At 40.7% G+C, this 24,337-nt stretch overlaps 1 protein-coding gene across 2 annotated transcripts in view; it reads right to left on the bottom strand.

Moving 5' to 3' along the window:
• Positions 1-354: 354 nt before the first annotated feature.
• LOC134145314 (vascular endothelial growth factor receptor kdr-like) overlaps positions 355-24,337 on the bottom strand; it is a 142,479-nt gene continuing 118,496 nt past the window's right edge. For both annotated transcript variants that reach the window (XM_062584699.1, XM_062584698.1), the window contains 6 exons: positions 21,629-21,728; positions 20,906-21,011; positions 19,076-19,197; positions 18,219-18,297; positions 15,283-15,377; positions 355-5,883 (listed from right to left, as the gene is read on the bottom strand). In XM_062584699.1, coding sequence (XP_062440683.1) covers positions 5,673-5,883; positions 15,283-15,377; positions 18,219-18,297; positions 19,076-19,197; positions 20,906-21,011; positions 21,629-21,728 — 713 coding nt within the window. In that variant the 3' untranslated portion in view covers positions 355-5,672. The remainder of the gene's footprint in view (positions 5,884-15,282; positions 15,378-18,218; positions 18,298-19,075; positions 19,198-20,905; positions 21,012-21,628; positions 21,729-24,337) is intronic.

Genomic DNA, 24,337 nt, shown 5'->3' on the forward strand with positions numbered 1-24,337 from the left:
TTTAGAAAGCATAATTCCAATTCCAGTACAGTAGTCTCATTGATTTGGTAACAAGACAACTGTCTCCTGTGTTTCATGGACTGTTCTTGGCAGCAGCTGGATTTGTGGATTTCTCCATCAAATTGAGCTAATATTTTCCCAGATCTGTAAATCTTTTAAGCAAATGTAGCAGCTAGATATCTCTGAGCAATGACAGTGCAGCAGGTTTATGTCCTGAGTTTTGAACCCCCTGTGGAAATTAATACAAGATCTATGCCCTGAAAAAATCTCTTACAACTGTTGCATTATTTATTTATATTCTGCATTAAGGCCAACACTTCACAAGCCAAGAGATGATACAAAGGAGCTCATGGCTGTATAAATATAGAATCTTTTTATTTTGGGGTTAATAGATACAATACAATTTTTGACTACATAAGAAAGCAGAGTTTTCAGTGCATACATTCTTCAGACAGACAGGAACAGGGCAGACAAACATTCCATAGTGTTTTGAGTATTACGTGGCACTTAGTTTATTTTATTTAAGTCCCTGGTTATTGGGTTTTCCCAGTTTTCATTAGCTGCTTTGACAGCTCGATGTCTAAGGAAAACTGAAGTGAGTAATAAGGATGTGCTGGCTGCTGAGAAACAGGATTTTAAGGCAGGACAATGGGACGCTGCTCACTACATTCCACGTTAGTCTTCCTGTAACCATGGCCCTTCTGGCATCATATTTGCTTGGGGTCCCAAACGACTCAATCTAGCAAGTTTTCTTTTTCTGTGTTAACATATTTTGGAAACACACATACATCAAACAAACAAGCCAGTGCTTGGGCTAAACACTTACATTCTAGACACTCTCTGACCAGTTCGTGATAGGGTCAAAAATCTGGAAGGCTTCCCTGAATTTTACTTGCATAAGATGGTACTGGTGTCATTACATAGGCAAAATTCCTTTGTTTTTTTTATGGGTAGTGTGAAAACAGGAATATAGATCCCAGGGTTTGGCCATTACTACTTGTAGGGAGGGACTAAGGAAATATTGGTACCTTCTGTATTTTCCATCCACTTTATCATAAGAAAAAACCCAAACAAACTGAGTTTTGAATGTGATGCTGATCCTGGCTAGCTCCTGTGTTCAGGAAAAACCCTGCAGTGCTTTACCTTGCTATGGAGCTACTAGCTAGTGATGTTTCCCTGCAGCGGGTTGTTTCCTGGTGTTGTCCTTACAGCTGGAATGGGGCTGTATGAAACTGGTAGAGCGAGATAGGACATGATAAGGCAGTGCCAGCGTTCAGTGTGAACGGTCACTGAGAAGATGAGTAATAAGGTGTTGGCTGGCCAGTTACAGGCTTAAATGCCAGTGGACATTCCTACAGTATACAAGAGCCTAAATATAAGGAGTAAAGTGCCTGGACTTACTTGACATTATTCTAGATAACTGCCAAGCAAACTGGAGAGCAGTGTTCATCTTAGTGTGAAGCACAGCAGTTTATACCAGCAGGCAGCCTTAAATGTAGTTCAAATTTCAGTGGTTTTGTTTGAGACTATTATTCAGAAAGGCTTTATAATTTTATCTGACCTTCCTTGATATCCTGGGCAGATAGTGTGGACCTAGCATCCTGGTAAGGATGAGGATAACTTGAAAGAACTAAAGAGAAACCAAATTGTTTGAGAAAGGACTAAGAGAAAGATGAGATTCAGATAGATACACAGCAACCTTTGACTTGCCCCAGGTATCAAATACAGAAATAACAGAAGAGAAGGAAACTTCTCTTGATCAGGGAAGGATATAGAGAGGCTTCCAGACAAAGCAATATAAACTAGTTTCCATTGCTTATATTAGAAACATTTTTAAAGTGAAAAAAGCTTACTTTAGATTATCTAATTCAGCCTCCGCAAGAACAGAACAGAGGAAATAGCAGGGTGAAGCTAGCTCTATAGCTGCTCTTGGTCAAAAGGCAGAGAAAACCAATTGGAGGGACTGTGAAGAACATCAAGTATCAAGAAATATATGAAAAGTAGAGAAAAGAGGAGGTAGGAAACCAGGCTGTCGTAAACACCAGCCTGAACAGTAGCATGCAAGGGAAGGCACCTTATCCTCGCTTGGACTCCTAGAGGGCAGGTGACTGCTGGGGAGAAGACAACACTTTGATAAGTGCTGAGTCCCTTTGCTCTAATTCTCTGGGGTTGCAAGAGAAGTGAGCAGTAGAAAGCAGCACTATTACAGAAGAAAAAGGTACTTGCTAATATCAGATATCACTGAGCTCACTAATATTAGAAAAAGCAGGTGGCTGACAGGAGTCAAACAGGAATCCCTGAGAAGTCTGAGAAAACGGTAATCAAACGTTACATCACTTAAGCAGTTTGGCCCCTTCTCTAGCCAATAGACCAGTCTTGAGTTAAAACAGAGGCAGTAAATTCCTCTCCTTCACCTTGAGCTGCATGGCGACACTCCCAGGAATGAGATAAACCTGCCAATTCCTCTAGATCCCTGTTTCCTATCTGAAGCTAAATAACAACTGGGAATAAGTGAGAGCCAGAGATACTTCCAGCCAAAAGGAGAATTGCTACGAAATGGCACTAGTAGGTACTGTAAACTGGAGCCTGGCCTGCAAGCATTAGTGAAATGTTTAGTAAAGATACTTAAATCCGTTATATGAAGGTATCTCCTTCTCATTTGACTAAAATGTTACAAATATTACCACATAAATGAATTGCTATATTTGTGTCTACTGGGTAAACTATATACATCATTGTAAGAAAAGAACAATAATTAAATTAAGGGAGGAGAGAAAAGGACGAACAAAATATTAGTAAATAAAATAGAAGACATATGTTCAATAATACTTTTCAGGCAATATTTCTGCTTGTTGCATTGACCGTAAGTAGGAAAAACCTTCCACTCGGAATAAATGTGGGAAACACAGCTGCCCAACCATCAGTCACTTGCCATTTGCAGAACATCTGACAGCCAGCTTTACAGGCTGGAGGGTATCCGTGCGGTCTGAAGGAACGGCCATCGATACCGCTTGAGACGGCCGTTGATTCTGCCGCTGCAGAGGAGCCCCCAGCTCTCTGGGGACGGTCAACGCAGCCAGTGTTTTAAAACGTGTCTCGAGCACGTGAGCCTGCGCTGTGTTTTCAGGTCGTCTCGCGCGATGTGGGGAAGGCCGATCGGGCTGGAGTGCCCTCTCAGGTCCCGCTCCGGAAACACCCTGCATGTTCCTCTGACTTCAGAGAAACATCTACATTTTGTCCTTGATAAACAGGGAAGAAAATATACTCGACTCTCTTGGAAGCACACAGTTCACACAGCAGTGTTTCCCATTCTTTTCCAAAATAGAGAGCATACTTGCAGTTTTTTTTCCCTATATGTTCTTATAAAGTTTAAAAGCAAAGGTTTTACACACTGTTGCTTTCGTAAGCTACAGAGCAAGACACAATAACAAACCACCTCATACTGATGCCTTTAACAGTACAGCCAGACAAACCGTATGCACATTTTTTTTACATTTTGCTATACGAATAAATTATTTCCAAAAGAAATGATTCACTATTTGATGAGATCTACAGATAGTTAATTTCCTATTTGATGAAAAACTGGTATTATGAGCTTACTGTGCTCATTAGATGATTTTTTTTCCAGTAGTTTCTTCTGTTATATGACCAGCTCTAGTTAATACATAGGTACTAAAATACAAAGAAGTGCAAAAATGACCATAAAGCAACTACAGACCACAACTTTTTAGCAGGTCCACTATAAAGGAGGGGCTCTTGAGTTCCTGCAGATGATTTCTTTAATGGGTCAGCTCTGGAGCTGAGGGGAACCAGAAGTGCAGTCCCCAAGAGCCCTTTCTTCAAATGCTTTAGCATTCACAGTTAACGTGGTATGGGGGTTGGAGTTTTGTCCTCCCCTTTGGTAATACCTGAGGCTTTTTTCATGTTTATTGCAATGTAACCAACTCTAACTGATCATGCAGAAATGTTTTCTTTGCTGCCGCAAGAACATTTAGACTGTCTTCACCAAGGTAAAATGATTGTTTTGCAGGTGTTGGATTTTATTTTTTTCTTCCTTTAGCCTGTAGTCCTGAAGAAAAATTCCTTCTCTCTGAAGAAGTCAAATCAGAGTGTCAAGCCAAAGAACAAAAGGAAAGGGTTGTGCAGACCTTGGAAGGAACTGTGCACAGAGAGAAGTTTATATACAGACTGAGGTTTACAATTTAGCAGGTTATAAGCTTGACTGTCAATGAACATCTTCCTCATCCTTGCTTTTTAGGCTTGGGAACCTAGATACTTTATCCCTTCTAGTTTTCTAAAGTCAGCTCTGATTATTTCATAGCATATTATATGACAAGAATTATTTGCTTACTTGTGAAACTGCTGTGAGAAAGACAGGGGTGTGCATGGGACCTGCGTATGCCTACTTGCAGGCCAGAGTCCCTTCCACACAGAGCTTTTGGGTGCTGGGGTAACACAGCTTGAATTTCTCAAATGTGAGGATTTTTGATCCATTCAGCCTGCATGATTAGAATGGGGAAAAAAAAGTTTTGACTTAACCATGAAGGGCTTCAGTGCAGAGGGCATTTCATTTCCTACCAGTATTTACCTTGGCGAGACAGTCAGGGACAAATATGTATCACATATGCTCACAGTTTAGCATGGACTAGTATTCCCAAGATCAAACTGTGTGGCATCTGTGATGGAATCCAGAGGAAGTGCTTTTTTTCTTTATTCTTTAAAAAAATCTGTCTCCAGAAAGGAAACACAAAATTGCTGCTACACTGCTGGCACCTCAAAAGTGTATGCGCATTTATATGTTTAACTTTGTTGTTAAAGGGTGCTGTATGCACACTCACATAAGTATGTCCATGTGTGCTGGGAAATTCTATTTAAGCTTAACAGGTTCATATTTAAGGCACTGATGATGCCTTGCAATCATTAAAGATGCATCTCAATCAAGGTTCCCTCTTGCATTGCATCTTAAAATAAATTGCTGTTTTGACAAGGAGAAAACACAGGGAAACAGATTTAGTCACACTGTATGCCCTGAAAGCCTAAGAGACCAGCCTATGCCTTGATACATGAGTGCTATCTGCTTTGTGCGTGCTATGTCATTTTAAGAATGGGTCCTGTAGGCAGGGAGAATATATTGCAAATTGTAACAAAAATATTTTGGGTATTTCAAAACCATTTAGTGAAGATGAGATCCCAAGATCCAAGAAAAATGTTGTAATTTTGGATTTTCTCCAAAAACAAAATGTTAGAGTATATGGCTGTTGTTTTCAACTGATCCTTTTCAGCATCTTTTACTGCTTCCAAACTAGCTTGATGTGATTCTTGGTGACTCACACAGAGTAAAAAGTGAATGAAGGACCTGGCAAATCTGCAAGTGCCAATGAACAGTCCCAGTTAGGGGAAGAAGGAGTGGGAGCAGTTCTGGGTTGCAGCTCCTATTTATGATTCTGATAGACAGATTTTTAATTTACCGCATATGTGGCAACAGGCCTTTAAAGGTAGCAAGATGGGTGCTCCTAAAGAGTTTCCATTCACATCAGAGACGTGCCAGAAGAAAAAGGTGAACCAGTGTGCGGTCAGATTTCCCTTCTCGTTCTACCCAGCCTCTTTCCCCAGGCATGGAGGCATATGAGAATTAAGAGAGGCGCAAGGGGCCTCGAATCAACTTGGGCTGATTACACCGGAGGAGCAGAGTAGTGAATGACGGAGTTGTAATCTGGAGGTGGGCTGTGGCATTCCAGGTTTGGATCCATAGGAAGGAGAACAGAGTCTTCCAGTGTGAAGTCCATGGTGTCCTCTTCAACCTGTACTGCTGGCTGGTATTTGACAGCCTCGCGCTCATGGTCGGATAATATGGATTCTTTGCTCTTGCTAACAGCTCTCCGCCTGTTGAGAACAAAGTGTAACATATTGACCTTGTCTTCATAAGGTTTTGCCTCTGTCTGTAATTAATGATCAAAATTAATTTTAAATATACAAAAATCATTTGAATTCCACTTTGCAACACCCTGTAAGACAGTGACATTTTACAGATCGGATGATAGGGGAACAGAATTAGGTATTCCAGATAACTCAATGTATCAAAAGGAGATTTGAGACTGAATCCAAAAGTCCAGATGCCATGTCTTTTTAGCTTATCAGTTTTCAGAGCATAGCGTACACCTTAGTTATAAGTGCTCCTATCCTATACATACAACAATATTCTCTCTCGTTACTGACACAAGTCAATAAAATCTGACTTCTGAAATCAAAACTTAAGTCTGTGACTTTTCTTTAAGTATAATAAAAGATGAATCTAATCTATGATAGACTCTAATTTAAAATAATACCAAAAGCAACAGTGTGTGTTGAGCCAGGCAGAGTAGGGCAAAATCTCTCACATATTCTTTAGCCCTTTAAAATGATGGTGCAGCATGCTAGTGAAGAACAGTGCTTTTCAACATTATAACTGCTGGCCTGTAACTGGTGCTATTAAAAGAGAGCCAGTTTTCATTTCCTGCTGTCTTCTCTTATTATAGGTGATGCAGGCAGTGGGAGAGAAGCAATTTATATTGCTTAGAGCCACCCCAGTGGTAAAAGTGGGAGAACCCTGGAGAGGATTTGTATCGCGAGGTGACCTTCAGAAAAGGTAAGCTTTGTGACTAGAAAGGCACTTTCTGGTATAGGCTGCCTTAAAATTCATGGTTTGTTAAGCCTTGTATCTTCTGTCTGAGGAATTTTTTGGAAAATGTCTGGATAATTTAGAGTTGGTTCTAATAAGGATCCCAACCCGAGAATGGTCTTTTGAGCTTCTCTGTGCTGCTTAGGACAATTTAACCTGCATCTCTTTGGAATAAGCCACATTCATAGACTGATTATGGCATTGCTCATGTCTCAGTTCTGAATGACTCATGAATGTGCCTGGGAAAATTTAAAATTAGACAGTACTCAAGCACTTCGAATCTCTCTTTCACATGTGTTTAAAGGAGCATAAAGCTACATTCTAATGACCCTAAAACAAAACCAAATAATCAAAAGTTCATCAAATTACTGTATTATTCATTACAATTATTTTATTTGTTTGTATTGCTGCAGTGCCTACACCCTCTAACAGCAGACCAGGGTTTCAGAGTACTGGGAGCTTTACAAAGAAAGCAAAGCCAGTTCCTGCTCCAGGAAACACGAAACAATAGCTAAGAGGCAGATACAGTAATTGGAGGAAGGGGGACAAAAATGGTGAATAGGAAAAGCAGTAGGTCCAAGACACTGATTGTCTCCACTGTTATGTTTTTGTAGATATTACAGCAGAGAAAACCATTGCAGACTTAAGAGCATTGCATACTTGATGCTGGCTGTCACAGAGTTGTAACATTCAGCAGGCACAGCTCCTTTCAGCTGAAGGAGTAAATAAATATGCCCTGCCACGTTATTTTACTATGACCTTAGAAACTGTGTTATCTTGCCTCTGAATCTGGAACTGCCCAAAGCTTCAAGTTTCCAAAAAGCTGCAGGTATTCTCAGTCTGGTTGACAGAATCGATGTCGGTATTTTCATTTAAAATTTTGCTATTTCTGGAAAGGTCATGAGTGTGTATGGATAATGCACTGCATTGTCTAGGGTAAAACACTTGTCTATGAATCTGTCTAGAGCCACATTTAACATCCTGTGGTGCCCATCTGTGAATCAGCCGTCCCTGTAGTTCTCCTCTTGGGGAAGCCTGTGAGGTAGGTGATGTTCTGTATATCACAGGCCGTGAAGCCATTCATTTTAAGCTATGAGCTAATTGAGATATTCCGCCAAATTCAGACATAACATAAACAGCTGTAACTCTCATGAGCTGCAATGAGAGGTTGGCTGCTTTAAAGCTGGTCTGATTTTAGCACGGGATGGTGGCTCTTTACAGAATATTTGTATGTCCAGCTTGGTTCCTGGGAAATGAACCCAGGACCTCTGAGCTGTAAGAGACAGCCAACCATCTCTTGCACTTCTAAAATAAACTGAGGTTCCTGAGGCCTCTAGAATGTCAGAGATTATAGATTAAGGCCAACATTACTGCACTCTTAGACTTGCCATGGCATTGAAACCAAACCTGGGTGGCAAAGCAGAAAATTGAAAATAAATTGTAACTGTGAGAGCTCCAACAACGTAGCACACTCTGATTTCACAGTCTAAATTTCCTCTTTGTCCAGGGAAAAATGTTGGTGAAAATTTCTTCTATATACTGTATATTTGGCAACAGTCCCATTCTGCACACACCCACTTTCTCTGAACATAAATTCTTCCCTTGCATAAGCAACAGAACCACCACTTTGCTTCATTGTTTATTTATATATTTTTCATTTTGTTGCTTAGTCCTGTTGACTCGTGTCAGCCAATTCTGTGAATGCTCTGGCTTCTAATTTACCAGGTATTAAAGTTGTCAGTGGAGACAGGGAGAAGCTTGAAAGTATCTGTTTAACTTGGCCCCCAGCCTGCATATCTCAGAGAGCTAGAGAAAAGAAATGCTATTAGGGTTTAGTTTGGCCACACAATGGGAAATTTTCAGAGCCATGTAGACTCCTAGCAAGTGTTCTTGCTAGGTTTCTGCCCCTCTAGGTCAGGAGATCGGATCTGGGAATGACTGCCTATCACTGAAATCATGCTGGTGTTTGAAGAAGGACTCTTAAACACTGACATCTAATATTTACTCCAAAGGCAGAAGGCTGATGAGTTAGGTCAGAAGCAAGTTTTGTCATTAGCCATCTTACAGCAGACCAAAATACAATTAACTTTCAAAACTGTTCCTCTCATTCTGAGTACATTGCCTAAATTAAAGGTATCCAAAGGTCTTTGCATTTTTTTCCCTTAATGCTCTATATTTACTGGCACTTCATTCTACTCTCTTCTTGCTCAGCAACAGAGAAGCATACATATGCTTGGAGTATATATTGGAAAACTAGGCTGCAGCTTCCCGGTTCTGCCTGTCCTTGAAATCCCATTTGCTTTAGAGGAACCGCCACACTGAATCAGACAGTGAGTCCATCTGTACCTTGCCTCAGGCAGTGGTCAGCACTTGATGCTTCAGAGGAAAGCAAAAACCCCTTTATGCTCTGAGCCAATTGTACTGTATAAGAGAGAAAAATCCTCCTGAGCCCCACAGATGAGCATCTTCTGACCCAAGGCATTCTATTTGATTAATCACAGAATTATATAGCCACAAAAGTTACTAATGGCTACATAATTAAATAATTTTGTTAAAAGCTAGCTTTTATTTGGTTTAGTGCTTTCCCTGGACTGGCATTACACTGCTCAAAAAGATATTTCCTTGCACTAAATCTGCCTCTACCCAGCTTTTGAATGCTGCTGCTGCAGGAAGAGATAGAAAGAAAATGATACTCAGTTTTGATAAATCTGCTCACAGTTGTGAATGTCTCAGACCAGTACCACTTGCCTTTTTGTATTCTTGCCACAGTTGTGAATGTCTCAGACCAGTACCACTTGCCTTTTTGTATTCTTGCCACAGCATAATACTAATGATTAGGTGTTTGGAGACTGTGGGCCTCAACTAAACCAGGTTTGCCTGCTGACCCAGGCACATTTCACACAGTGACTAACCCGAAAACTCTTGGTTTTGTCCTCGCAAGAACATGTGCCATTTGGGACAGGATAAGGGGAGAGATGAGCATCTGAACGCTGTCACTTCCTCACCTCAAAGAGGTGTTGTAACCAAAAGGATCCTCTTTCATAATGTGCACCTCTGCGTGCAGTGCTGGTTGGGGACACATATTTCACAGAAGGTGCTGAGGTGGCTTCACCTTGTCTCATAGGCCTAGGCACAGCACTGGACTCTTCTCTTCCAGTAAGATACCTACAAACTGGGGAGCTTTAAAGATGGAAGTACAAAACCAGTGAAAGCACTGGAGGAACTAATACAGAAAGATTAGAAGAATACACATCAGTAGCAGCATATCAGCTAAGCTTGACATTCATAATTACCAGCAAATCCCCCTGCTCTTCAGGCTGTGTTTCTGAGCTTGGTCCCAGTGTCGAGTCTGTTAGGTGTAAAACCAAATGAGGGGAAGGAACGTCCTGCTGTGGACTCTGCGCTGATAACTGAAAGCCTACCCGCTCCGTAAGCAGAACTGTATCGAGGAGCCTGGCTGTGCTCCGTGCTGCTGCACACAGGTGTAATGTGTCTGCGTGGGGCACAAGATTGTTAGCAGGTCTCGTGACCCAGCCACAAACATGAGCAAGTGCATTTTAGTGCTGTACTACGGTGCAGGCAGCGAGATCCCTTTGCAGCTCCCTTTTTTACTGTGCTCTGTCAGATATTCTGGTGCTGATGCATCTGGAAAGTCTACGAATTAAACTAGGGAAAGGAAGACAGCTTGAATATTAAGTAATCTTTCACAAGCTCTTTTAGGTTTTCCAGAGAAGTGTCAAAGTTGTTTAGAAGATACCATGGAGGATGATCCTAAAATAGAAGGCCTAAATGACCTAATGAGACTTTTTCATCCCACTCCATGAATCAGTGACTTTAGTTATAAGTAAAAAAAAATGCTAAATTCACCAAAGAGCTGGGAAATCATTACTGTGGCTGTTTTTTTTTTTTTTTTTTTTTTTTTTAATGTGAGAGGGAGCTAGTTTCTAATAGCCTACATCTCAGAGTCAACGACTTGAAGGGGAGCATGGAGGAAGAAATGACTGTAACGAAATCACCCTAGCAAGTGAAGACCTATGATACAAGGCTCAGCACTTAGGCCCTTTGCTGCGGAGCTGCCTTTATTGCTTTCCAGTAAAATGCCCAAGTATCTTGCCCTCAGTAGGAAAAACTAATGGACTATTATGTCCAATTAGAAATCCTGGACCTGTTTAGAAGCTATGTTTAGGGAAGATGAGAAATTGGACTGAGCCTCGCCAAGTATGGCAATTTGTCTTACGACCACATCTTGTAATAACATGTAGGCGCTTCAGGGCCTTATAACAGCTTTCATAGGTATTTAATGAGGCGGGGAGTAACACGATTAATTTTTTAGTTTTTCTGCAGTGAAATAAATAAAGCGGTTACTTCTTCCTTTAATAGTAATGATTGATTCACAGCTTGCTTTAATACATTCTGCAAGGAGCGCTGTGTGGTAGGAATTTAATATTCAGATCCCCTCTGGCGGTATCAATGCATCAGTAGTCCACTGCCAAGGGAAACTCAGGGGGTTAGGATCAGGAATTCATTGTTCTGAAACACTGCGAAACAGAAAATACAGCTAAACTGAAGTTTTAACAGGCCAAAGTCACCCACGGATTAAGTATGCTTGTGTGGCAGAGTTGGTCAGCTACCTGAAATTTAAATCACCCAGAATGAAAGTCTCTGACACTAGCTCCAGCACTTAAAAAACAAGGGAGATGAAAAGCACTGCAGTCAAAACCAAGCTGGGAACCACAGCCTTTCATAGTTCTCCTTTGGGTCCTTGCCATTACAAGCATATAGAATAACCCTAGGAAAAAAATTGGCTTACATAACTCTCCAAATACCTACACTTCAAAGTGCTTTATATACTGGAAGCTCCAGTCAGGTCATTGTGCAAGGTACTGCATGACGTTGCAGTAATTATGTTTGCTACCCCAACATGCTCATCGCCGCAAAACAAAAACCTGCTGAAACTAATTTCTGCTGTGGAGTGAATTTATTTCCAAATTTCAGTTTTCTGAGATGTTGCAAAAGGCTTCTAGCCCACTCAGCTGCCTTACAGTTTCTTTGGGCACCTTGCATTTGGACACAAACGCCTGATGCTACTGAGCAGAATCGTTCTGTTTCGATATTGCTGACTTTTGCCTTAGGCCCACTTTGGCTTTGGCAAAGGCAGAGCCTGCAGTGATGTGATCTGGATGCAGGGTCTGGAGCCTGGAGCGTATCAGCTGAGCCACCGTCAGCCGGTGTCATGGGACCGAGCCCGAACTAGTCAAGTAATTTCAGAGTAACTGAGGATAATCAGATCGGGCCGGGGGAAGGGGAGGGGGGGAAAGAGGATGAAGGAAGGGCAACGAAACAGATATCAAACCTATTACAATTTTAAACAAGAACTTGATTAAAGAATCTCCAGGAGAATTTTAAAGCAGTGCTTGGCAGTGGCCTGTTAATATTAGGAGATGAAACCTGACACCAGAGTCATCCCATCATTACGTCCCCTCTATGCTGAATGTGTTTCCTTGAATACTCCCTCCAGTGTCATTACCCTGGTCATTCATGCTGTCTCTCCCCGCAGCTATTGCCATAGCTTTATACTTCGGCAGGATAAAACGCTTAGACTTCAGAAATGGCTAGTCCTGTCTAACAGTGCTCCCAGGCCCAGAGTATCAGATTCATCTTCAATAAACTCTTGACACCGGCTTTCTGTGGTGTGTAGTGTTGCCAAATTTTTAAGTCGATAGAGAAATGAACGCAAGATAAATAAGCAGCAAGTTTTTGGCAAAAATAATGCGTGTAGCCACCCTGGTTTAGAAAACAGGCTAAGCCTTTGAACAGTTTTGTGTTAGAAAAGAAAGACTGTTTGAACGGGATCCAGGGTAAATGTTTTTGATAGAGAGAGATACACAATTAGAAAAGGTGACTTTATCTTTCCCATTAAATCAGCACTCTTCTCTGACCTCTCCTATCCATTTGGAGATTATTCCATGTGCTTATTAGGTTTGTTTTTCAAGTTAGCAGTGTGGGAGGACCAAAGGGTGACATGTCCTGAAATGAGAGAGCATCAAGATGCTCTGTGATTAATATGTAAAAAAATGTTATTTGTACCAATGATAGTCTGCAGGATGATTAAAAAAAAAAAAAAACTGACAAAAGCCTTCTCAGCTGGACCTCAAACACTCTGGGAAGGATCTGGCCAAAAAGAAACAATCCTCTGTCCGTTCTGTGCTAGCTAAGGTCCTGGGAATAAGAAGGAGACAAACATAGCTTGCTGCAGGGTTTGCTTTTATAGCAGACCTTTAGGATGGTCTTCCGTGGTCGGCTGGCACAGAAAGTATCAGGTATTTTGGCATGGATGGAATCCCTACAGAAGTGTTGACCGTAAGCAGGGAGAGCCCCAGACGGTGTTGGTCAGGCACAGATTCACTGAAGCCAGCAGAACAGTATTAGTTCACATTCACTCCCCATGGGCCCGCTATCAGTTCAGAAGGTTTTCCCGGAAATCTCAGAAGAACAGGCTGTTACGGAATTTTTGTGTTCCTACATCTGGTTGGATGTTGGTTTTTCTAATTTTCAGCAGAAACCTTGTAAGGGGGAAGGGAGAAAACTTTCCTCTGACACTGTTCCCTCCAAGTATTTGTCCTAACAGTGGGAAACTGCAGGAGGGAAAACACCAGTCAAAGGTATTTGACAGAAATCTTTAGAAGGACAGATCTTATCAGGAATGTTGTTTCCCTGTGTTTGTTGGATTTGTGTCAGCATGACATTATGCAGAAGAGCAAGGTAAATCAAGCATCAGAGTAATGCAGCTTGACTGCTCCTGGAATTTGAGCTGCTTTCTGGAGAGCTGGTGCCATTTGGTCTCCATAGCAATGCACTGTGCTGCACAGAAACACTCTTAGCATGTGTGTAAGAACCTTATCTAGAGCTCTGCTAACCCTCCAGCAGGTCCAACACTGGGACAACACCGCAGAGTGAAATCACACCCCTTCCTAGCAGAGCCTGTAGCAGCATCCCTGTTAGAGCAGCAAGGCTCTCCAGCCTGTGTTACCTAAACGTTGTCCTTGTCCTCTTTCTCCTCCTCTCCTGTCATCCCAAATACATCTAGGAATTTATCGCGGTAAGGCCTGAAAAGACATGGCAAGCTTCTTCCATCTTCCTTTTCTTGCTAAGGGAGGGGGTTAACCCTCTGAAACACTGCTAGGCTCTGACCCTGTACTCTCACGTGAACTCTCCAACACTACGCAGAAACTGGGCTAGCTTCCTCTGATCTATCGTCTCTCTCTAATGTAGAAAACCCAACTTCACACAGAACAAGCAATTGCTCTAGTGGAAAAGATACATTGAATTTAATAAGGAGGAAACAAATAGAAACCTTATCAGTAGATTTCTTAGGAAACTTCAGGCAATTCAGTTACATGGAATTCCCTGCTACAGAATTGTTTTTTGAAAATATTTTGGGTTGCTGTTCTTTGAATTCTACTAGTTGACATTTGTATCTATAAATGGGTTATTATTTCTGATATATTTTTCTAGCAAGGTAGAAATAGCAAAGATCTATTTAACTACCAGGTTAACTCCCTGTGCTTGTGCCTGTTTGTATTTGGTAGAGAAATATAAGAACTGGGAGCTAAGAAAGTATTTGCTTTTATTCTGTGGTGGTTGGTGCTATGAGTGAAAAAACATAGAGCAAACATTGGCATAGTCTCTATTTGTAAACCAAATATGAAAAATCTAAGAAGTCATATGATCGTGATGATAGCAGGATTAAGAGACTTTTCTGGAGGACTGTCATCATATTTATGAACAAGCAAGTGTAGAGAGCAGAGTTCTGCTAAATATACTTGTTTTGCAGTGCTTAGACTATCCTTTACTAGACATCCCTTCTTAAATTTTCTCATCTCCCATCAACTGCAGAAGAGCCAGTCTTTTTTTATGTCTAAAGTTAGGTATATCTTTGGTTGTCACACATAGATACAATTATAAAAGTTATTCTATGGATTAATAAATAAAATTCGCCAATCTTAACAGTTTCTTCCCTGAGTAAAGGAGAACACTTGGAGAGGCAATAAAGAGAAAACTAGTGTAAATACATATATTCTTCATTCTTTTGTTCCTGTCATTTGCTATGTGCAGAATATTTAGCCTCAAGAGATCAGGCCATGAACATAAGAAAACTAGCTTTACGAGAAAGTTTGCATTTTTTTCTTTCAATATGATGCAGAATCACAGGGCAACTTTGCTTTTTTGGAAAAAGAGTTAAATTGGTTGACAAGACATTATATGCTCAAGGTTGATGAAATAGGTTTACATTTTTATCATGTGATCAACCATTTTCATGTTAATTAACATTCCTGCAACATAAATATGGCAATGCAGCATTCCTTCTAGAGACCTGGAACTGTTTTGTGTTAAGCTTCTTTCTAGAAGCGAAGTTTAAATTATAATTTTCTTGATCTTAAAATACATTAACCATGGTCATTCTGTTACAGTATTGAAATCCAGAGCTGCTTCTCCTTCTAGCCTGTTTAGGTAGTTTAACAGTTTTTCTTTTGAAATCAGAAATAAAATTGCAAATATTCAGGAGCATTTTTTGAATGAAACAGTAACTTCAAAAAAAAAAAAAAATAGCAAAAAGTACTTACGCTAGAGCCATGATTCCGTAGGGCCAAGAACGGATTTCCAGCCTCTTTGAGCATTTTATCTCATCAGAAGTCAACACCATCCCGCTATCTGACTCCTGTATAGCAAGAGGAGAGAACGTCAGCCAAACATTCACTGCTTGTGACAGCATGAAGCACTTTTAAGTTAGAAATGTCCTGCCAAGGGGAGAGATGGAGAAGAGTCAGACTGAACCACCATTAAAGCCCGTGGAGAAAGAAAGGCAAGGAGCCAATTAAATACCAAATTCCAGCTATTTTATTTTATGATGATATAGCTTCTAGCCATAGAACATCACTTGATAAAATTGTCTCTAGCTACAGAGCACATAAAGCCAGGTCAGAAGAGCGCAACTTCTTCAGCTTGGCCTGTAGAGGTTGGGGCTCCCTGACAAAGCAGTTACCAGGGAGAGACTGCCAACAAGGTGGCCATCCGCAGGTGTTATGCTGCAGTGTTATACACTGATAGATACTGTGTACTGGAAGTGATGTAGGGGCTACCAGCTAGTCTACATAATCACAAGATTATGCACATTACCAGGCAGGAATGGATTCCAACACGCAACCCAGAAGGCAAAAGTTTGCATCAAAACTCTCCTGTGTGTGCTATTTAGTGAAGTGTTTCATGCATATAGAAATGTTTTATTAGCTGTCTAACAAAACTATCTTGGTTAGGTTTAAAGTGGAGGTTGCAATTAAGCTGCACCCAAAGCTGAGTCTAGAGGTTTGAATTAGATCAGGCTATTGTGCAAAGTGCATCAGAAGTTCATAGATATAAGCAGCTCTTGCTTTAAATTTTGCATGAATATAGCAAAATATTTGCAAAAATTTAAAATATTGCATGAAAAATGTTCTGGGGGATTCCTTTGCATTTGAAATATTTCCCGATGCTGGAAAGCAGCACAAATAACAAACCTGCTGTTCATCAAAACCAAGAAAAGACTTAAATGCGGGAAGTGAAACTGTGATCAGCCTTATTTTAGTATTCACATTGAAATAGAACAAATAGTCACAGCGAACAATAAATAAAAAGCAAGGTTTTTATAAATGGCTTAGAAATATATCAGTTGTCAATGTCAGGAAAGTGGTTTTCAATGTATAAAGTGAAATCCTAAGTTAATTAGTTTGTCAAAAACTCAAGTCAGCAGCACCAAGGATTTCTCTCTTTTTAATCTTGGCTATTTCCCCTTAAAATATGTGGTCTAGAAATAATTTATCTGAATTGCTACTTTTCATTTAGCTTACAGAAAAATTACTAAGAAAAATATAATCAGAGACTACAGATAAGCAGCACAAATGCAGGAAGGTGTAGTGCAGCACTTCAAAAGTTCCTGGGCAGCTATTTGAAATAATGACCTAATCAGTATTAATGTCTTGGTATTTAAGTTAATTATAGTACTTCAAGTGCACTTACTCTGTCCAAAAGTAGATGACACCACAATTTTGCTTTTAAAGATTCCCAGTGCGTTCCCACATTCACCACATTCTGCGTTGTTAGCGTATTACCCTTTTCTGAAACGCAGGGAAAAGTCTCCACAGGTGGACGTTAGAAATGCCACGAATGGGGAGCACATAGGAAAGCAGGGCTCATACCGACAGTGGTAATCTTTTAGTGATACTAGATCTATCTAATAAACATCTTTGTGTGAGGGATGGATTTTTACCCTGCAAGAGGGAAGACACAGAAAACTCTAAGCCTTCTAATCCCTAAGATGCACTGATAACAGCACAGAAATTACACTTGGCAAAGTAGTAGGAGATAATGGGCATCAATTCTGAGCTAACAGGAGGACAAATGAAAAATACTATTTGTCAAGGACAAGAAATATGTCCAGGACAAGCTGTAGCTAGAGATTTCACCCCTCCTAAGAGAGCAGATATGATTTGGTTTGAGGAATGGCTGTGTGTTCAAGAGGGCAAACTAGCTGGAGAGTGGGAGACTTCCCTCTCTAGCAGAACAGACAAACAGGCATGTTTCTATAAAACTCTACAGGTCTTTTGCTTCTTTTACTGCTCCTAGTCAGCAGATGCTTACCCTCTTCCTATGTTAGAAGGTTTCTGAGGGCTTCATGCTTCCTCCCTAAACTTATATCTGCTTTGAACGTGCATTACAAGGTTTCCTCCTTAGTGGCACAGAATCCATCTTGAGATAAGTAGTGTGAAGTGCATATGGCACTGAAGCCAATGAGCATCTCAACCGTAAAGGACATTCATGAGTTTTTTATAAGGAAGAAAAAATAGAAAACCCCACACCCTTGGAACCTGTCATTTCAGAGGAAACGAACAAGGAGAACTGTCCTTGCAGAACAAAACAAGCTCTCCACTGGAGGGAAAATGAAACATTTCAACTACCTCCCACCCTGCTGAGCTGTTAACCTCGCAATAAAACTGTTCTCCTAAGGGGGAGGGAGAGTTAAAGCTCTTTGTCTGAATCAAGCAAAGCAGGAACTTGAATCTTGGTCCTGTCTTGGAGGTTGGACTAGGTGATCTCCAGAGGTCCCTTCCAACCTTACTGATTCTGTGATGACTCTGTGATTCTGTCCTGACTTGAATGCCCTCACCACCAAGCTATTGGCTAGCTCACCAAAAGGCTGTATTTCAATGATGAAGTGCAATTTTCTTATGGGGAAAAAACATATATTGAAATATGTTCCTGACTAGCTGTAACATAAAGCTCATTAGCCTGATCAGAGTTAGAATAATCATTCATGATCTTCTCTTTAAATTATTCATTAAACTGAATGCAGATCCCTCTTTGTTCTCACATAGACCTATGAGTACAACCCTAGGGCCTAATCTTCTGCTTGATTTAAAGCTTTTTCTTACCCAACCCAGCTTGCAAATGCTCCAGCAACTGTTTCTGGTGCTGGTGACAACTGATGTGTGAACCTGGTGGAGAAGGATGCAGTCAACTCACTTACCTCATGTATCACTTTCTCCTTTTCCACTGGCACCTCGTCAAATGTCTTCACACTCAGTGGTCGCTTCTTGCTGTTGTTACTGAAAGCAAGAAATTTGAGGGGTCAGCATAAAACCCAAGCAGAAAATAACCAATAATAATAATACTAAACAATGTCCTGACAAATAGGATCCAAATACATGCTGTGAAAAATGACTCTGTCTTGGAGCTCCTGCTAGGATCTACCTATCTGTTCCATCTTTACCAAAGATACCAGTGGCTTATAAAGTCAAAATTGAGTTCCTTGATTTTATTTTTATTTATTAAATACAAAACACTGAGCATCTGATAAAGGAAACTCCTGAGGCCTAATATGTATTAATGCTAAATGAAGTACTCTAGTTACTATTATGATTCTCCTAATACTTGTTAGGACAGATGATGGTTCCAACGATCTCTAGCTTTATTTTGCAAAATGAGTAATATTGTCTTTACCCTCTGTTACACAGGAGCAGGGACAGAGGGAAACTCAGCACCTCGGGAAGATCACTCCTCCCCAGAATCCTCTCCCAACTACACATACTGGGGGGGAATGAATGGAATGAGGGGGAAAGAAAGCATGGGAACGGGCCTCAGGCATTCCTGATACAGGGAAGATAGATAACTTGCAAACTTAGAATGTCACACAGAGGAGCTTCACAGTCAAGAGCCCTCAAACAAGTCAGACCCTGTCCCCCAGCCTCGAGTCACCTGAGCTGATGAGCCATGAATGTGTCTGTTAAACTCCTTAAAAACAGTAGTTTTGAGAAAGGAAACCAAACAGCGCCCAGCTGTAGCAAATCTTTCTCTCTCTCTCACTTACACACACATTTTTCTTACCCGGTTTCCACTGCACTCCAGCGGTTCACACAGTTCAAATTTTCTTCCACTGGGCCAGTTTTGGAGTTAGATTCTCCATCAGGACACAATGTGATGTTCAGTGGAATATAGTCTTTACCATCCTGTATAATTAATAACATACAAGAAAACAAAGCTGGTAAAGATCATTTTGCACTGCTTCCCAGCTATTAACGGTTACATTCTGCAGAGCTGTACACTGAGAAAGGACCATGTTTTATTTTGATTTTAGATTCTGGTATTTCTTTAAAGTGGTTAAGATGTTCTTTGCAACATGTGGAAGATACAGTGTGTAGCTTTACTCAATATTTATCGTGTAGGAGGCTTTGCATGAGGAAAACTATTTACTTTGGGAAATCTACTAAGAAAGTTGAAAACTGTCTCTGAAGTTCCAGTGCTTAGCTGCAATTAACTCCTTTTCTCTTCCAGGCATCTCAGCCTGAGCTATTGTTTCACAGGTCTTCCTAGCACTTAAAAGATTTCTAAATGTCCCTCACATATGACACTGCAAAACAATGGTTACCCTGAGGATATTGGTACATATGCCCCCAGTTTAAGATAGCCGGCTTTACTGACTCTACAGCAGCATCTTTGATGACTTTGCAGCCATTTCTTCACTGGTGCTACGTTCTAAATGTGTGACTATTCGGCCTCAGCAAAGCTGAGCAGAAGTCCACTGATTTGCACTTTGGGAAAGCAGTCACCTACATTTTCATTGTCTTGGCATCCTTGGGAATTGCAAGGGAGTGATCTGATGGACACCTAATTCCAAGTTTAAGCCTCATGTTTGGGAGTAGGAAGGGAGCAGCATGAGCACCTATGACTGATACAAGTGTAATGGATTTTGGAATTGGAAGAAGAGTATTGTCTGCATAAAGAGATTTTTGCTTACGTTCAGATTAAGGATTACAGGTTAGCAAGAGCCAGTCCTTAATACGGTAGCGGAAAAATATTTTATTTCTTGACTTTACAAGAATCTGTGCTGTAACTTTGTTGGAATTCCTTATGCATCTTAATAAGCTATACACTGTTACTGCAGCATTGCAGTAATCTTTAGAACTGACTCTTTGGTTAGGTCCCAAAACTATTTGTCCAACTTCCACTTTGCTTGATTTTTTTTTTAATTCTGAGAAGCAATTAAGTGCCCTATTCCCTTATCATGCTTCTTAAATCTCCTTAATTTCCTTTGGTTACAGTATAAAACTCTTAAGCTCTTCACATGGCAAACTGGGCCCTCTTAGCTTCACTTGAATTTGTTTACAAACAGGAAGGAGCTAAAGGAGAGTGTTAGATTTCTTCTTAAATTAAATCGACAGTTATATAACTGGTCCGGTTGTTTTTACTGAAGAAGAAAAAAGTTGGTTTAGCTATTATGAAATTAATAATTATGTAACTGACTTTCCGAGCTTTAAACTGCATCATTTTAAAGCTCTTAAGAGCACTGATGAACACCAGCTCAGAAAATGAGAGAGAAAGTTCAGACTAACTATTGGCTGGAATCTAACTGTGCTGGAATCTAATTAAAATTGTTTGTGAGATAAAGCACTATTGTTCCTCTAAGGGGCAACTGAGCCTTTTTTTAATTAATGTACTGTAAGTTTCTGCTTATTATGGATGGATAAACATCTAGTTTTGCAATCTAATCTCCTTTGAATAGGTAACATTTTCTTTACTCATCTCGGCAGCCATATTCCTTGTAACATCTGTTATGAAGTCAAATCTAATACTACTGCTCAACAGAGTCTTTACCTGTGCACATATATACATCTCTGTATGTACACATTCATTTAAGAAATGTTTGTATTGCTGTACCTGCTGTACATTTGCCTGAAGAAGATCTCCTAAACGCTCCACAAGCTCTGTGAAGGTAGGCCTTTCTGTGGGTACTCCATGCCAGCAGTCCAGCATCGTTTGGTAGCTGCATAAACACACAAGCATCACACAAAAAAAAAAAAAAAAAAAAAAGAAGAAGAAGAAGAAGGTAAGGTCTGTATCTAAGCTGTTTCTTACTACTACTGCTTGTCTTGATCATCATTCAGACAGTTTTGGATAAAAACAAGTTCAAATCTGCTTATGCTCAACTTCTATTTTCCACATAGTATGCTCTTTCTTTCTATATTGCCATTTCAACTAAGCCAGTAGGATTTTATTGTCATCTATCTTTAAATTTGAATGACGATTTGAACCCCCATGATGTTGCAGAAATAGGTCATAGTTGTGGATGCCTAGTTTCTGTCACAAAATTGGAAATCAAGGCAGACACAGCAGTCTCCTGAACTGAGATTCACAAGCTACGACTCATATTGGGATGTCAATCTTCTCACTTGACAAAGATCATGACTTGGTCTTTCTTTAACATTGGTCTGTAGTATCAGGATACCCAAGATTTGTACAACCACAACATTTGCTAAAAGAAAGCACAGAATATATAGCTGTCATCTGATGAGATGACAGCTCCCTTATCCTCACTTAAATATACTGTCTTTTGTGTAAATGGCTATTTTCAGCTCTTAGTACAAAAAGAGGAGCTCTTACACTTCTGGAGTGGAGTACTCTGGAGATCTCATTCGAGTTCCTTCTTTGAGCCGGCGGCAAAAGTCTTCATCTATCTGCACTCCAGGATATGGTGAGGCACCTGATTGATAGAGAAATCCAGGATGGCTCAATCACTCTTTCCCAGTCCAATGAAATAAACACAATCAATGATAACTGCTGAGAAGTCCAGCTTAGCTGGCCTACAGGAATATTGAATTGCTTAATGGGACTGACAAAAGCTTCTTAAAGGTCAGACACACTCTCTTTCTGTGAGATCTGCAGATGGTTAAACATCTTCATAAGTCTGACCCTTCAAAAAATTACTGAAATACAGAGCAGTCTTTTCAGAAATGGAATTAGTGACATAACAGACAAGTGGCCCACAACTCTGAAACATGGTCATTCCGGTACAAATTCAGCTAGTAGAGCTCTTTGGAAGGCGCATGCTGAGGCTGCCAATGCACCAGACTATGCATTGCTCTTTAGCAATGACTGAGAAGTCCCCAAAGCTGCTGCAGATGCATCCAATCCACAAAAACATCCCCACATGTTTTGGTTGCAGAGCAAACAAATCTTCCTTCAAGAGATTTCAGTCATGCTCACTCCTCTGCATTCATAATACAGCCAGGGCCCCAGGGTGAAACAGAGCAGAAGAGAAATAAATTTTATTAGTCCGAGACTTTAAATGACCTCTTGGTCACTGGAAGGAAAGTTCCAGCTCATTCACCTAGTTATATACTGTTTTCTAGACTGCCTGTCTGCCAACAACTTCCACTAAGTGAATACACATGAAGTAAGTCCTGTGAATCACTTATTGCCTCAATACTGCTGAGTAAGAGTACGTATACTATAGCCATCTGACTCTGCAGAAAACCACAAGAAATTCCTCGAAAAATAACCTTCAGGTTTTTCAGCCTTGTTTTCTTCTCTGAATGTGAATTTAGTGCTGCTTATTTTCAGGCTGACTCAATCCTCAGTGTGAACCCAGGGAGGGCAGTTCATGGCAACTGTAATTGTCTTTGAGAGATACACTTCTATAAAAGGGACTGGTGGTATTATCTTAGTTTGCATAAAAGCTGGGCTAGCAGCCTTCAAAGGAAATAGTTGGCCTTTCACTTTCCTGTGGAAATGGCTATCTTCAGAGGAAAGATTGGTAGAAGTGTATGCATTCATGGGGTGTGCTATTCTCCTCAACAGAGGAGAGAGTGGGGACTTCTCAGAGACTGTGATACTTGTTGTATGGCATCTGTACTTCATGTTGCACGGTAAAAAAGGGGAAGAAATTCGTAATCTGAGAAAGTGCTCTGGCCTCTTTCTAAGTAACCTAGATCTCACAGGTAAAATTCAAGAGATGTCTGAAGCTGAAATCAGAAATGTTACTGAATCTATTGTAGATATATCTGAAAGATTTGTAAGTGCTTCTCCCTTCCTCCTCAGCAGAAGTTTGCAGAACAAACCTCTTCTTTCACATTTTGGCATTCTAGAGGCTGGATGGTGAATTTGGAAGAACATTTAATCAGGTCTTAACATAGGGGATTGAATGGAATCTGGATTTATAACCAGGCCTTGAGGAATGTGCGTATGATTTACTTGCTGTAACATTCCTGCCTGATTTCCAGCATCCTTTTTTTCTCCAGTTTGGAAACACCATCACGTACTGTGCACTTGAGGGCACAACAAGTACAGCAGAAATGTTTTGGATGAAAGAACTGAAAAGGATGCCAAAATGTGGCTGTTCACAGAATTATTCAACTCCGTGAATCTGACCACTCAATCTGCAAAACTAGGCACTGGGGGCAAAAGCACTGGCAGCTACCTAAGATGACATCTCAGCATAGCAAGTAGGCTCAGATGATGTTCAGTGCTCAGGCACACTTAGCCACAGTACATCTGAAATCCTTGCACACAATAAATTGGTGTGCAAAATACCATTCGAAGTATCAAATCACAGTATCAGAGTGTTTCCTGGAGTTAAATAGCTTGGAAGTATCATTTCTAAATGAGAGCATCATTTCTGCTCTGTGTCTGGATTTTCCTTCACAGTTTTGTCTTTGGCCAGACATTGTGATCATAATAACCAATGATATAATGTTCAGCTCACATGGCATCACTCCTAAGTCAAAGATCTCAAAGCAGGCTCCCACCAGCACACAAGATCTCTCTGAATAAATGGAGCGAAACAGAGACTAGGTCACTTTCCCACAGTTACACTGTGAGAAAAGGGCAAGGATAGGAGTAGGGTCTGAGAGCAATGACTCTTTTCCAAGCTACTCAACTGCTGCCTGTGTACATCTTCTGAACTCTTGCTAGCTTGTCTTTTTGCCTGTACAAGTTTATCTTTACAAAGTCTTCAAAAAGCTCGGAGGCCCCGTGAACGCATCTGTGACTTGCCAGTTGATCCCGTATCTGTTTAACAATGGCACAGCCTCTCAAGAGAAGCAAGATAAGCCTAGCACTAAAGTGTCAGCGTGCTGGGGGAGTGTTGACAACAACATCCTCCATGAAAGGAAGAGTAGAGCTGTGCAGCCTTTTCCATTCGCTTCCAACTGTGTGTTGCAATTTTGTGCCATCATACGCAATAACTGACTGCAGTCAGGTCGCTGAAGAGTCACTCCAGCTGTTTGATGCTGACCATTCTGAGAAGCAAAAGACCCTTCTGCTTTGTTGTGGCTCACTGGTTACCTCCTACTCATGATCATAGCAGAGACT

Source organism: Rhea pennata, chromosome 11 (assembly GCF_028389875.1).
Source record: "Rhea pennata isolate bPtePen1 chromosome 11, bPtePen1.pri, whole genome shotgun sequence".
In the NCBI taxonomy this organism is placed as follows: Eukaryota; Metazoa; Chordata; class Aves; order Rheiformes; family Rheidae; genus Rhea; species Rhea pennata.